We start from the raw sequence: 16,050 nt of genomic DNA, 5'->3' as shown, positions 1-16,050 counted from the left end.
CCCGACCTGTGAGGGCGCTAAGTAATGGGAACAGAGTACCCTGGACTGGTTGGCCTGACAATTCATTACCCGGATTAAAAGGAAGTTGTCATCTAGAAAGGGGGCGGAGCTTCAGTGCACTAACTCATCGACCCGGAAGGGAAATGATGTGGCAGCCGCAGATTATAGCGGCTGCAACTGTTTACCAAGGGGTCATGAATGATGGTATAAATAGGGGACGGAGCGTTGTGATCTGTTCCTTCATTTATGGTTAAGGAACGACCCGGAAGGACCCTTGTTGTAAAACGTGTTTTGTTTGTTTGTTTCTAATTGTTACTTCTTTGTTGTTATTAGTAGATGGTTAAACAGGTCCAGAGCTGTTGTCAGAGGCCAGCACTAACCCAGACAACATTGTACTTGTGTCACGATAAACTATATTAGCACCACGAGCACTACAGCACTCACCCAGGATTGGTGACTGTGTTTGCATACAACAGTAACTGTGTTTATTATTTGGGACTGCAACCCATTATTATTATACAGTACAATACACATTGCTGTGTATTGCCTGGGATTATTTTTTGATGTCACAAGACACGGACCATAAATAAAGCACCCTTTCTGACTGGATTATCACCGTCGGTCTCTTCCATGCGCACCACATCACTCCTACACCTGTACCCTGCAAACCACTTTGCCACAGCCCTCCATCGACTGGGAAGAACGCAATGTAAACCACATGGCAGGACCAACCTCCCAGTTTCCTTATTAAGATACACACTTCAGCTTAATGAAAAAGAAAGCACTTCAATAAGATGCTGGACTCTTTCAGTCACAACCCTTCAGCCCACTTAACACCTCATTTCTATAAACTTCAAATGCATTTCTGTTCACTTCTTGAACTCACAGAAGTGGCACAAACTCACTTTACCGATTAATAACGAAGTGGTCTATAAGTAAAGAGTACTGATAGTGTTTCATTCAGTAGGTATGAATGGGTCAGGCACTGAAGACAGGGCCACACCGAATCACGTGGACGGACATTCTATCTAAAAAATTGATGGGAGAATTTCTGAAACAAAAAGCAGAGGTTTCAACGAGACTGCTGGAATTCAGAGTCAGACTCAAGTAATGAAAAGAAAGAGTAGAAAGGGCTGACAGCAAAGATCAATGAAGGAACCATGTGAATTGAGAGGAGCAAGCAGGGTCATTAGGGGAGTAGGGAAGGGAAAGCCGGTTTGAAACTGCACCCAGTTAAAGCAACCACAACTCAGCCATGCACAAGAACGTATGAGCACCTCACACACTCGGCATGAGTACTTCACACACTCAGTATGAGCACCCCACACTCAGCCTGCACACTCAGTATGAGCACCCCACACTCAGCCTGCACACTCAGTATAAGCACCTCACACACTCAGTATGAGCACCTCACACACTCAGTATGAGTACTTCACACACTCAGTATGAGCACCCCACACTCAGCCTGCACACTCAGTATGAGAACCCCACACTCAGCCTGCACACTCAGTATGAGCACCTCACACACTCAGTATGAGTACTTCACACACTCGGTATGAGCACCCCATACTCAGCCTGCACACTCAGTATGAGCACCCCTCACTCAGCCTGCACACTCAGTATGAGCACCTCACACACTCAGTATGAGTACTTCACACACTCAGTATGAGCACCCCATACTCAGCCTGCACACTCAGTATGAGCACCTCACACACTCAGTATGAGTACTTCACACACTCGGTATGAGCACCCCATACTCAGCCTGCACACTCAGTATGAGCACCCCACACTCAGCCTGCACACTCAGTATGAGCACCTCACACACTCAGTATGAGTACTTCACACACTCAGTATGAGCACCCCATACTCAGCCTGCACACTCAGTATGAGCACCTCACACACTCAGCCATGCACGCTCAGTATGAGCACCTCACACACTCAGTATGAGTACTTCACACACTCGGTATGAGCACCCCATACTCAGCCTGCACACTCAGTATGAGCACCCCACACTCAGCCTGCACACTCAGTATGAGCACCTCACACACTCAGTATGAGCACCCCATACTCAGCCTGCACACTCAGTATGAGCACCTCACACACTCAGCCATGCACGCTCAGTATGAGCACCTCACACACATTTGCAGCTCTACTGTAATCAATATTGTAATTTACAGGTTCCCTGCCCTTCCTCCGTCCTCCTGTAAGACTTGTGCTAGTCTTGTGGAAGGATGAAGCCACATACTGTATAGGGCTAATAGATTAATCCACCACAACACCATGCATTTTAGTTCTACAGCCATTTATTTGTGGTGCTCAACTCTACCATTGATCCCTTCAGATAGAATGGGTCTGTTCAATCAGCTGCAATATAAATGCTGTCAAAGCAAACTTGTCGGCTTCTGCATGCAATGGGTTGGAGTGACAACATGCAACCTTCACAATCAGAATACACACATCCATTTGCTGGTGTCACAATATTCCAGTGAAGCACACTCCCTCTCTAAATTCCTGTCCTGTAACTCCTTTGCTGGATCATCATTACCTTTACCCACGAGAGGGGAAACCGCATTGCAAGTAACAAGCTACTAGATTGTGTCACAGCAATGTAGCCGATGGACTGTGCTGCATCTGAATGCAGTGGGCTGGAACCCAGCAACAACAGCCTTTAGCAAGTGTTATGAGTGTTCTAACCACAGAGGACAGGACTGCCCTTCACTTACAGTAACCTAACTTTGAACTAAGGGTTTGCATTGTATGCATTTATGAGGTATTTCACTTTGCGAAGTACAAGAGGTTGATTGTGCACAGGAGACTCGGCACTTTGTAAAACTTGGGCTGCAATTCAAAATCGCATGTAATAAAGACGAATAAAAACCTCTATTAAAACATGCCCAAGGGGGCTTCATGCTGATCTTCAATGTGATGCAGATTTCATCAATATGGGAAGCTAGAATAATGCATTCGTAACCAGCTCTGCTTGAAGATGGGGGGGTGCCGGAGTGTCTCGTGCAAATTCCAGGCCAATAAATGATAACCCTTTATTACTCGCTAGACAGAATTAAAACAGGCTTTGTGTTCAATACAACAAACCCACTTAATAGCTCCCGAGGGCAAAGATCTTTAACGGTTGACCGACTCTCAGAAATGCTTACTTGAATTAAAGTCGCTGGACTGATATGGAATAATATTATATATAGATATATATTATATATATATATATATATAATATATATATCTACTATATATCTATAAGATATACACACACACACACACACACACAGTATACATATTAGGGATGTAAATATCGTTTAATAAAAAATCCATTAACAGAGCTGCAGAGTTCAGAGGCAGTGCGTAAAGAGCACGTTTTGATGGAGAGTTACTTTAAGTACAAAATGCCGGACACATTTTATCAATTTGTATTATAGGTTAACTTATGTAAAAACGGTATGAATTTATTTACTGGTTAATTGTTTAACTCATTACATCCCTGTCACAAAGATGGCCGGAGTGGGTGGCGTCAGACCAGAGCCAGGAAATAAAACAACAAGAGGTGGAGTTTGGTGGAGCGGAGCGAATGCTTTCGCTCAGCATTTAATAAACAAACAAACAGGCAGAAAATAAACGGTTGTAACAATACAAAAAACAGGACACGGCACATTCGCCAAAATAAACAGACAAACAAAACTGACCAAACAAAACATGGTGAGCTTCTTTTACTTTACGTTATTATTATACTTATTATTTCCTCCGTCTCCAATCCCGTTCTCCACTCACCGAACACACAACCCCGAGTGAGTGAAAACATGCTGCTTTTATGCAGCCGTACCGAGACTCGACTGACGATCAATCATTTAACTGGGGTCTCGGTACAACTGCACGTGAATTAATAAAGTGCAATTCCCCGTGCTCACATATTATTACTTTTTACTTGCACGTGAAGTGCTGTGCAATCCTCGTGCCTAAATACAAATATACATTTTAAACACTCGTGTTACACAGACCCGTTTATATCCTGTGTACCAATGACTATACACCAACATTAACACACAACACATAACAGAAAATACACACAGGGGCGGGCACTTCGTCACAATCCCTAATATATATCTGTGTATATATATATATAAAAAAAATTACAGGTTCTCTATGTAGCAGAAGTGCTACAGTAAAAGAAAAGGCAAATGGTGCATTCGCTACAGAAAAGCAACAAATTAAATGAATATATGCCCAAGCAAAGCACTGCCTTTTTAAATAAATCATTTATTTCATACAAAAGACAGCCAAAATGCTGCTTTGCAGTGATTATGCAAATTCAAGTCCATTTGGCTTCAGATTACCCTATCTTTACAAGTGCTGCTTGCAGAATTTGAAAATACAATGATAATGAATGTATTATTGTTGCTGTAGTTATCTTTGGTAAGAAAGTGCGTAGTGACTAGTAATTTGTGGAGATGTAATCTGAAAAGTGTAGGTCTGAATTACAATAGTAAGTTGAAACGTTCACATTATTTATTTAGAATTTCCCCAAACGTCACAGATTGTACAGAATACAATAGAAAATCTATTCTGAAAAGTCTCCTAATGCAATAGTCTTGTACAATTAACCCAACATGCACAAGGAGATTGAAGTGTGTGCTTTCATGCCTGCTGCTTGTGGAAAGGTACATTTGCCAATACGAGTTTCTCAAGGCCTTGGGTCCCTGGGTTGGGTCTGATTATTACAGAGTACATTATGAAAACAGGCTAAGGAATCAACTGCTGAATTGTAATGACAAATAGGAAGCTGTGTGTCTGTGAGCACGCCTGCCTCTCTGCCCCACACACAGCTTCATGCAGGTGAACTAGCTGAAGCACTTCTGGAGGCATGACATGTTTCATCTTGCAGTGCAAATGTACCAATGCATGCACAAGCAACACAGCTAGAGAGGCATACAGTCCTGGCATCTCGACACCTCCTCATGTTAATGACAGCACTGAGTACAGAGTCAGTCACTGTGTCTGATCTTTACTACAGGTAGGAACTCAATAATACAGGACTTCACTACTGCCTAGAACACACTCTTGTCCTCCATGAACTCACAGCACAACCCGTCTTCCAACAATGCCATAGGGAGGCTTTCTTTCAAGCAGGCAAGCTTGGGCAAGTGTTTGCATGCACACAGTATTCAACAGGCCTGCCCTGGGAGAAGAAGAGTACTTTCTCTGGGAGCAAGAGGGAGCTCAATTTCCAAACCCATGTAAACCATTAGCCTCTCCAAGAGGCAGCCTGCCAACATGGAAAGGACAGCCTGCTACAATTCCTGTGACCAACGCCCCCAAGAAATAATCAAAGAGGCCATCCAATGGAGGGATCATCACGGATAACAGATCAACCAGCAAGCAAACAAGCAACGTCCCCTCTCACTGCCAAGCCACGCCAGGCAGCCCCTTATCAGATACAATGTTACAAAAGCATTACTGTTGTTATCATTGGCTAATTAGATCTGTTCCCATAGCCCCCCTCCCAATTAGCAGTGTTTAGGAAGACTTTTTCGAGAATACAAATCTATTGCAGCACTTCTTCCCAGGGATAAAGAGGCAAGACTTTTTAATCTTGGAAAAGGCCAGATTGAGAGAGCAATTGTATCCCATTAGAAATGCTGAGAGGGCAATGCTGTCCAAATACCACTGAAAAAATGAACGAAAGTATTAATATACCACACTCATGGTGCTCCCAGCATTTTTAGTTCCAACTCTCAAGGTACGTTGCTATTGTCTTTCGTGAATTAATAAATCTAACTGTATATTCAAAGGCACGATCTGCAGTATCACAGATCTGTTTCAGAATCGCAATGAAAAAATTAAAAATCATGTTTAAGCAAGAATGTTTAGTTTTTTTTTATAAGAATTCACCAGTCATGTAAAGTCATTGATATCATGCTGCAATTCCCTGGCCATGTGGAGAGTCTACTTCCATTAAGGGAAATGCAATACAAAGGCAACGCTACAAGCAGGATATGATAGCACTTGGAAGGCTCCTATTACTTCTGGCAAGTCTCTCAGCCTCATGGCAGCTGGCTATGCCAAAGGTAGCACCCGACACACAGTCAGCATGACCCAGTTGTGATTCAGATAATGCTGAGATGGATGGTGGCTGGCACACTAGAGCAGGCCTCAGGGTACCATATGAGGGACGGGAAAGAATAAGAAAACAGAACTCCTTAACAGCATGGAGAATGCACAGCGCCTGTATCGTTTTACTGAAAAGAATAGAAATAAAAATGAGGGTGTGAAACAGCAGGCTTCTTATTGCTCATTGATAATAGACAATACTATTGCAAAAAGCAGACATTGTGATGAAATCTATACTTTGTATACCCCTGGGATAGCACTTTTGAGACCAGCGTACACCCAGTGGTCTTGTCAAGCGCTCTCTACAGGATTAATGTTATTAAAAAAAATAAATAAATAAATAAATAAAACTTTGCACACTTCTAAAACAGTTTTGCCAGGCAGTATCATCAATGTTTATTTTCAGCATATACTTCAATCCGCTGCATGGCACTGATCTACTTGTCATGAATGAGATGTGCTGTGGACCCAGAACTGCAGCAGTATCTTCAGAACCTGTCATTGTTAAACTGCACAGCCAGCTTGGACTGCCAGGTCATGACTGACATGTGCTTGGGTCTGCAGTCAGACCATGTTAATTAGCAGGCTTGCTGCCCTCACCCTGGTAAGAGACGACGGGGTGCACTCTCCTGGAACACTGCTGCTGAGGCTCCTCTCCAGGAGGTGGGAGGGAATGCTGGGAGACAGCGAGATGAACGCTCAGGAGAAGGAGAAGACCAGGCATAGACAGGGACACGGCCTCCAGCCGTGACACAGCCATGATGAAAGGGCCGTCTGGTCAACTAGCTGCCAAGGTAGGCCCTAGGGAGACACCTGAGGAAAGAAAAAAAACAAACAAAAAGCAAAACTGTGGACATCTGCTGCAAAATTACAACATATTCCAAACTTCCTTTCCAAAGCCTCATTCATTACATCTTTTTTTGAAGTTTAGTTTTTACTGCCTAAGCCAAGGAAATGGAAAATGGGCAGCTAGAAAATGTATTGATCTGGCTCCCGAATGGCGCATCTGGCAAAGGCACCCTGAGTGAAGTGCTCAATGTGTTCTATAGCCTGGAGGGCTCCAGTTCGAGTCCAGGCTATTCTATTGCTGATAGTAGACGGGAGCACCCAGGGGCAGCCCACAATTGGCCGAGCGTCGTCGGGGGGGGGGGGCTTAGCTCGGCCAGGGTGTGCTCGGCTCACTGAGCACCGGCGACCCCTGTAGTCTGACTGGGTGCCTGTGGGCTTGCCTGTAAGCTGCGTTGTCCTCCGATGCTGTAGCTCTGAGGTGGCTGCACAGTGAGTCTGTAGTGTGTAAAAAAGCAGAACACGCTTCAGAGGACAGCGTGTGTTTGTCTTCATCGCTCCCGAGTCAGCAGGGGGCTGGTAGCGATAAGCTGAGCCTATAAACAATTGGATATGCCAAACTGGGAGAACTAATAAATTAAAACATTGGTGATTACTAAATTAAAAAAAAAAAAGAAAATGTATTGATCTGAGAACTGGAAGTGTGGCCTGAAGCACTTTCGAATTACTGAAGCCATCACTTAAATAGGATTCCTGCACATGTAGGAGAAGCATTATCATTATCAATCCTGTATCAGGCTCTTACTTTGCTGTCCGAGCAGTTTAGCAGGAAGGTTTGAATTTGTTTGTAGGAATCAGATCCCGTTATCCTCTCATTCCCGTTTCACCCAGCGGTTATACAAAACAAACATAGCAGCGGTCACCCTTGCTGTTACTTCCCTCTGGAGAAGTAAGAGATAGATACTAAATTCAACTGGCTTGAAGCTGACACCCTGGGATCCTTCAAGAAGCTGCTTGATGAGATTTTGGGATCAATAAGCTACTAACAACCAAACGAGCAAGATGGGCCGAATGGCCTCCTCTCGTTTGTAAACTTTCTTATGTTCTTATGTTATTATGTTCTTAAAACATCTGAAAACACTATGACTTTTTCCAGGGGTAAATTAAAGCTGGTGGGAAAAAAATCTCCTATTTGATGTTTGCCAGTTTTTATCCTTATAGTTTCAATTCAATTTTGTTTAATGATGAACTAATGTCCTACTAACTCGGAAATCCAACAGTACATGTAGCTTATAATAAGAAAAAAATAGCAACTGCAAAAAAACACAGCAGGAGAGCCTTAGGTTAGTGTTGCTCCAATTAACTGACAAAATCAATAAAAGATTATTAGCCCGGGAAAGTAACAAAATCGAGCATGTTAGTAAATAATCCATTATCACTGAAACCGATTCATGTTGTCAGGGGGGGGGGGGGGGGGGGGGGGGGGGGGGGGGGGGGGGTCCTATACATATTTCAATTCATCAACATTTTTATTTTTATTTTGTATGTTTTCCCAAATGTACACATGCATACAGACAGCACATCATGTAATGCAGTATTCTAGATTTCAACTGGTGGGGCTCGAGGGCAGAAAGCTCAGTGTTGTGCTCATGGTTACAGGCTGATCCATAGTGAACACGACAGAGGCCTCCCAAAACTAAACTGCACATCTCCAGCCCAACCACCACAGTGATACCCACAAAACTAAACACATCCCCAGCCCAACCACCACAGTGATACCCACAAAACTAAACACATCCCCAGCCCAACCACCACAGTGATACCCACAAAACTAAACACATCCCCAGCCCAACCACCACAGTGATACCCACAAAACTAAGCACACCCCCAGCCCAACCACCACAGTGATACCCACAAAACTAAACACATCCCCAGCCCAACCACCACAGTGATACCCACAAAACTAAACACATCCCCAGCCCAACCACCACAGTGATACCCACAAAACTAAACACATCCCCAACCCAACCACCACAGTGATACCCACAAAACTAAACACATCCCCAGCCCAACCACCACAGTGATACCCACAAAACTAAACACATCCCCAGCCCAACCACCACAGTGATACCCACAAAACTAAACACATCCCCAACCCAACCACCACAGTGATACCCACAAAACTAAACACATCCCCAGCCCAACCACCACAGTGATACCCACAAAACTAAACACATCCCCAGCCCAATCACCACAGTGATACCCACAAAACTAAACACATCCTCAGCCCAACCACCACAGTGTTAACCACAAAACTAAACACATCTCCAGCACGACCACCACAGTGATACCCACAAACACTCTGTACAGAATACATGAGCAACAAGCTGTACAATACGTCCACAAACTGAAATGAAACCGCTTCAGCCAGGTAGATCCAGGTCCTGTTGAAAGCCTCTCATCACTCCAAACAGCACAGACATGTGCATCACCCTTTTCATATGAAATGCTTAGCGCAAATACTGCTAATTTCCATTCTGAGACTAATACCACTACAATACTTTGTTTATATCTCTTCCACACAACTCAAATCACAAGAACCCAGCTCCTGATCCCATCCCCACAACTCAAATCACAAGAACCCAGCTCCTGATCCCATCCCCACAACTCAAATCAAAAGAACCTAGCTCCTGATCCCATCCCCACAACTCAAATCAAATCATAAGAACCCAGCTCCTGATCCCATCCACACAATTCAAAATCACAAGAACCCAGCTCCTGATCCCATCCCCACAACTCAAATCACATGAAGAGAACCCAGCTCCTGATCCCATCCCCACAACTCAAATCAAATCACAAGAACCCAGCTCCTGATCCCATCCCCACAACTCAAATCAAAAGAACCCAGCTCCTGATCCCATCCCCACAACTCAAATCAAAAGAACCCAGCTCCTGATCCCATCCCCACAACTCAAATCAAATCACAAGAACCCGGCTCCTGATCCCATCCCCACAACTCAAATCACATGAAGAACTAAGCTCCTGATCCCATCCACACAATTCAAAATCACAAGAACCCAGCTCTGATCCCATCCCCACAACTCAAATCACATGAACAGAACCCAGCTCCTGATCCCATCCCCACAACTCAAATCAAATCACAAGAACCCAGCTCTGATCCCATCCCCACAACTCAAATCAAAAGAACCCAGCTCCTGATCCCATCCCCACAACTCAAACCTCCACAAGCTCTGCATTCCACACACGCACCCAGCACAGCAACCTTGTCCTAAAACCTAATTTCAATTCCAAAGCTGCAGTTGCTCGAATCTCCAGGGTGGAAATCCACTTTATTTTATGTTTGCATAAGAGAAAGGTGTCAGTTCACTTGCACTCCTTCTGTTTGGGTCATAAACAGGCAATGGCTTTTTTTTTTAAATAAGGAGCTGTACCTTAAGATGGTTGGCTGTTCTTCTGAAACCCAAAAGGAGTCTACCCCATTATACCTTAATGCAGTTCTCATCCGAATCAATTACATAACCTGATTAAATTCAAGAATCCTCCAGGGACTGCTGGTCGTAGATCAGGTATTCCGAAACAGAAAAGGGTATTTATAAATAATGGCTACAAACTGAGGCTTATTCGTTTTTTTTTTTTTTATTATTTTATTTTTTTTGTAAATCACTTACGTATTTGGGGCAGCACTGGTGGATGCTGCAGAACAGGGAAGTTATTCCTCAAACTCAAACAAGGTTTCCTTTTTCGTCATCAGTAGAAACTCACCCAAGCTAATTATTTTTTTGATTGCTCAGCTCATTAAAATAAAAAAATCACAAGTGGATGGATTAAAAAACCAAGACAGGAATATAAGTGTCTGTTAATCAGCAGCACACTTACCTTGCTAGACCCTGTCATTATCCTTAATGCAACCTGAATACTAACCACACACCTGTGCAGGGACGACACAGTCTGTTAATCAGCAGCACACTTACCTTGCTAGACCCTGTCATTATCCTTAATGCAACCTGAATACTAACCACACACCTGTGCAGGGACGACACAGTCTGTTAATCAGCAGCACACTTACCTTGCTAGACCCAGTCATTATCACTAATGCAACCTGAATACTAACCACACACCTGTGCAGGGACGACACAGTCTGTTAATCAGCAGCACACTTACCTTGCTAGACCCTGTCATTATCCTTAATGCAACCTGAATACTAACCACACACCTGTGCAGGGACGACACAGTCTGTTAATCAGCAGCACACTTACCTTGCTAGACCCAGTCATTATCACTAATGCAACCTGAATACTAACCACACACCTGTGCAGGGACGACACAGTCTGTTAATCAGCAGCACACTTACCTTGCTAGACCCAGTCATTATCACTAATGCAACCTGAATACTAACCACACACCTGTGCAGGGACGACACAATCTGTTAATCAGCAGCACACTTACCTTGCTAGACCCAGTCATTATCACTAATGCAACCTGAATACTAACCACACACCTGTGCAGGGACGACACAGTCTGTTAATCAGCAGCACACTTACCTTGCTAGACCCAGTCATTATCACTAATGCAACCTGAATACTAACCACACACCTGTGCAGGGACGACACAGTCTGTTAATCAGCAGCACACTTACCTTGCTAGACCCTGTCATTATCACTAATGCAACCTGAATACTAACCACACACCTGTGCAGGGACGACACAATCTGTTAATCAGCAGCACATTTACCTTGCTAGATCCAGTCATTATCACTAATGCAACCTGAATACTAACCACACACCTGTGCAGGGACGACACAATCTGTTAATCAGCAGCACACTTACCTTGCTAGACCCAGTCATTATCACTAATGCAACCTGAATACTAACCACACACCTGTGCAGGGACGACACAGTCTGTTAATCAGCAGCACACTTACCTTGCTAGACCCAGTCATTATCACTAATGCAACCTGAATACTAACCACACACCTGTGCAGGGACGACACAGTCTGTTAATCAGCAGCACACTTACCTTGCTAGACCCTGTCATTATCATTAATGCAACCTGAATACTAACCACACACCTGTGCAGGGACGACACAGTCTGTTAATCAGCAGCACACTTACCTTGCTAGACCCAGTCATTATCCTTAATGCAACCTGAATACTAACCACACACCTGTGCAGGGACGACACAGTCTGTTAATCAGCAGCACACTTACCTTGCTAGACCCTGTCATTATCCTTAATGCAACCTGAATACTAACCACACACCTGTGCAGGGACGACACAGTCTGTTAATCAGCAGCACACTTACCTTGCTAGACCCTGTCATTATCCTTAATGCAACCTGAATACTAACCACACACCTGTGCAGGGACGACACAGTCTGTTAATCAGCAGCACACTTACCTTGCTAGACCCTGTCATTATCACTAATGCAACCTGAATACTAACCACACACCTGTGCAGGGACGACACAGTCTGTTAATCAGCAGCACACTTACCTTGCTAGACCCTGTCATTATCCTTAATGCAACCTGAATACTAACCACACACCTGTGCAGGGACGACACAGTCTGTTAATCAGCAGCACACTTACCTTGCTAGACCCTGTCATTATCACTAATGCAACCTGAATACTAACCACACACCTGTGCAGGGACGACACAGTCTGTTAATCAGCAGCACACTTACCTTGCTAGACCCTGTCATTATCCTTAATGCAACCTGAATACTAACCACACACCTGTGCAGGGACGACACAGTCTGTTAATCAGCAGCACACTTACCTTGCTAGACCCTGTCATTATCATTAATGCAACCTGAATACTAACCACACACCTGTGCAGGGACGACACAGTCTGTTAATCAGCAGCACACTTACCTTGCTAGACCCTGTCATTATCACTAATGCAACCTGAATACTAACCACACACCTGTGCAGGGACGACACAGTCTGTTAATCAGCAGCACACTTACCTTGCTAGACCCTGTCATTATCCTTAATGCAACCTGAATACTAACCACACACCTGTGCAGGGACGACACAGTCTGTTAATCAGCAGCACACTTACCTTGCTAGACCCAGTCATTATCCTTAATGCAACCTGAATACTAACCACACACCTGTGCAGGGACGACACAGTCTGTTAATCAGCAGCACACTTACCTTGCTAGACCCTGTCATTATCCTTAATGCAACCTGAATACTAACCACACACCTGTGCAGGGACGACACAGTCTGTTAATCAGCAGCACACTTACCTTGCTAGACCCTGTCATTATCACTAATGCAACCTGAATACTAACCACACACCTGTGCAGGGACGACACAGTCTGTTAATCAGCAGCACACTTACCTTGCTAGACCCAGTCATTATCCTTAATGCAACCTGAATACTAACCACACACCTGTGCAGGGACGACACAGTCTGTTAATCAGCAGCACACTTACCTTGCTAGACCCTGTCATTATCCTTAATGCAACCTGAATACTAACCACACACCTGTGCAGGGACGACACAGTCTGTTAATCAGCAGCACACTTACCTTGCTAGACCCAGTCATTATCATTAATGCAACCTGAATACTAACCACACACCTGTGCAGGGACGACACAGTCTGTTAATCAGCAGCACACTTACCTTGCTAGACCCTGTCATTATCACTAATGCAACCTGAATACTAACCACACACCTGTGCAGGGACGACACAGTCTGTTAATCAGCAGCACACTTACCTTGCTAGACCCTGTCATTATCCTTAATGCAACCTGAATACTAACCACACACCTGTGCAGGGACGACACAGTCTGTTAATCAGCAGCACACTTACCTTGCTAGACCCTGTCATTATCCTTAATGCAACCTGAATACTAACCACACACCTGTGCAGGGACGACACAGTCTGTTAATCAGCAGCACACTTACCTTGCTAGACCCTGTCATTATCACTAATGCAACCTGAATACTAACCACACACCTGTGCAGGGACGACACAGTCTGTTAATCAGCAGCACACTTACCTTGCTAGACCCTGTCATTATCCTTAATGCAACCTGAATACTAACCACACACCTGTGCAGGGACGACACAGTCTGTTAATCAGCAGCACACTTACCTTGCTAGACCCTGTCATTATCACTAATGCAACCTGAATACTAACCACACACCTGTGCAGGGACGACACAGTCTGCATGTTGGCAAGAAACGCTCAACAGCTGCCGCTAGTTTACATAGGTTTCTAAATCAGATCTAATGTTTTGCAAACATGAATTGAGAGTTCTGCTGCACCCCAGACCAGGCTGAACATGAAGAATAAAAGGGTTAGGCTGGTAAACTAGCGAACAGAAACTCTAAGAAACTCACCTCAGAAACACAACAGCACAATCGTAAATGTTAAATAAGTAATAGCTAACCAAGTAGCAGCAAGTCTTTCCCTCTCGATCACACATCAGATCACACACACACAACTACAAAACTGAACAGCAACTCAGGAACTTACACTGCTGTCCTTCATTCAGAATTACTCTGCAAACCCAAACTTAAAAAAAAAAAAAAAAAAACTAAACTAGAAAAAAATATATAAGCCAATAATAATTCTAACAATTATGCTTTTTACCTGCACTGCATATCTGGTGAATAGGTTTCCAGGACTGTACTTTACTGCAGACTTTCAGCACTGAGAGAGACTCCACTATGTGTTAGTCCGTGTGTGTGTGGGAGAGATCCAGGTTCCTTTCAACAAGACACTCTGTCCCACCCCTAATTTGAAGTGCAGTGAGAGAGAGAGGAGTGAGAAAGACAGACTTCCCTCCCCCAACCTCACACACACTCTGTATAATGACCGTTAACTTATTCTCCAGACACCTATTGACTCCATTGGCATTCACTCAGACTGCTGCCTGAAATGGTCATCATTAAATTTACCATGCATAATTTCTCTCAATACTTTAGCTTCACAACATCTCACAAAAGTCTGTTTGGAAATACAGCAATGTAATACAAGTCCCTTTCACTGGGATTGCTGTGCAGATGTGAGCTGCACACACTCCAAGACAAGAAAAAAAAAGGATCACATTTGACGTTTTGACGCCCGGTGTCACAATGTGCCTTTAGAAAGCTCACTTGAATGGCTGGTATTTTTTATGAACAACGTGCTAAAATGGCTGTCAATAGGTCACACAAACATCACACGGAAACAGTGACTCTTGCCAACATCTCAGGGAAATGCATGTTTTTGAACCTTCTGCCTTGACAACCTGAAATAAGGAATCATCAGCTAATTAACATAACAATCTAAAACTCCCATAAACAAACCCCCCAATTGTCTCACTGAAATAACGCTCTGGAAGTGTCTGTTTCATCATTCTTGTCTTCTTAGTTCCGGAACTCAATTGAAGCACTAGCCTGGGAGGCTGAGCCCCGGTGTCAGCCGCTCAATAAAGTGAGCTGCAGAAACACCCTGGAGTTGATAGTTATCAAGATGCTTTAGGAGAACTTCACAAGAGCCCAAGACTGTGAAAAACATTCCCGAAAAGCTCAATAAGTACAGCAAATCAGCAGAATTCAATAACAAACACAACTTGATTGATACTGCCAGTGCAATAGTCTGACAATAACAGAAGCACTGTTTTTATTGGAAACAGATTGGTCTGAATTCATGGCAAAAACGTACATCTAAATTAAAAAGGAGAATCAGACACTGTCCAACAGCAGAAGCAAGTACAATCCCCAAGCAGAGCTGCTTGCTTTCGTTGACCACTGTGTTTTATATGCATTCTTGTTGTAAGACTTGTATTGCTTTCTAGTGGTAATTTGCTGCTCCAGAATATGACTGCTATCGTTTTGCCAGTGACCTCCGTTCCGGTTTCTTTGACTGATCCAGGGTCAGCCCCTCCCTCATACTGAGCTAATCTAAAAGGCTCTGGCATGCTGCTGCAAGCACGGCTCCAGGCACCCCCAATCCTGGGGCTGTCAGCTCCCATTGCTTTCATTGTATCGTTTCAAATCAAAAGATTGAAGTTGATAAACACAACTTTCCTTAAGAAACAAAAGAAAAAGAAAAGAGAAATACCCAGCTGAATGTATAATCCCTTGGTTACAGCTCTACAAACCTTTTGTACATATATACTGAGCAC

General features: G+C 43.9%; 1 protein-coding gene across 3 annotated transcripts in view; it reads right to left on the bottom strand.

Annotated features, from left to right (window-relative positions):
• Positions 1–16,050, bottom strand: part of LOC121323398 (semaphorin-5B-like) — a 103,173-nt gene that overhangs the window by 43,042 nt on the left and 44,081 nt on the right. For 2 of the 3 annotated variants that reach the window (XM_041264442.1, XM_041264445.1), the window contains exon 2: positions 6,718–6,930. In XM_041264442.1, the coding sequence (XP_041120376.1) occupies positions 6,718–6,877 (160 nt within the window). In that variant the 5' untranslated portion in view covers positions 6,878–6,930. Of the gene's footprint in view, positions 1–6,717; positions 6,931–14,531; positions 14,608–16,050 lie in introns of those variants that run through there. The other variant, XM_041264443.1, reaches the window with a different exon arrangement.

The sequence above is a fragment of the Polyodon spathula genome, chromosome 11, assembly GCF_017654505.1.
Source record: "Polyodon spathula isolate WHYD16114869_AA chromosome 11, ASM1765450v1, whole genome shotgun sequence".
In the NCBI taxonomy this organism is placed as follows: Eukaryota; Metazoa; Chordata; class Actinopteri; order Acipenseriformes; family Polyodontidae; genus Polyodon; species Polyodon spathula.
This window is presented reverse-complemented; position numbering and strand designations above follow the sequence as displayed.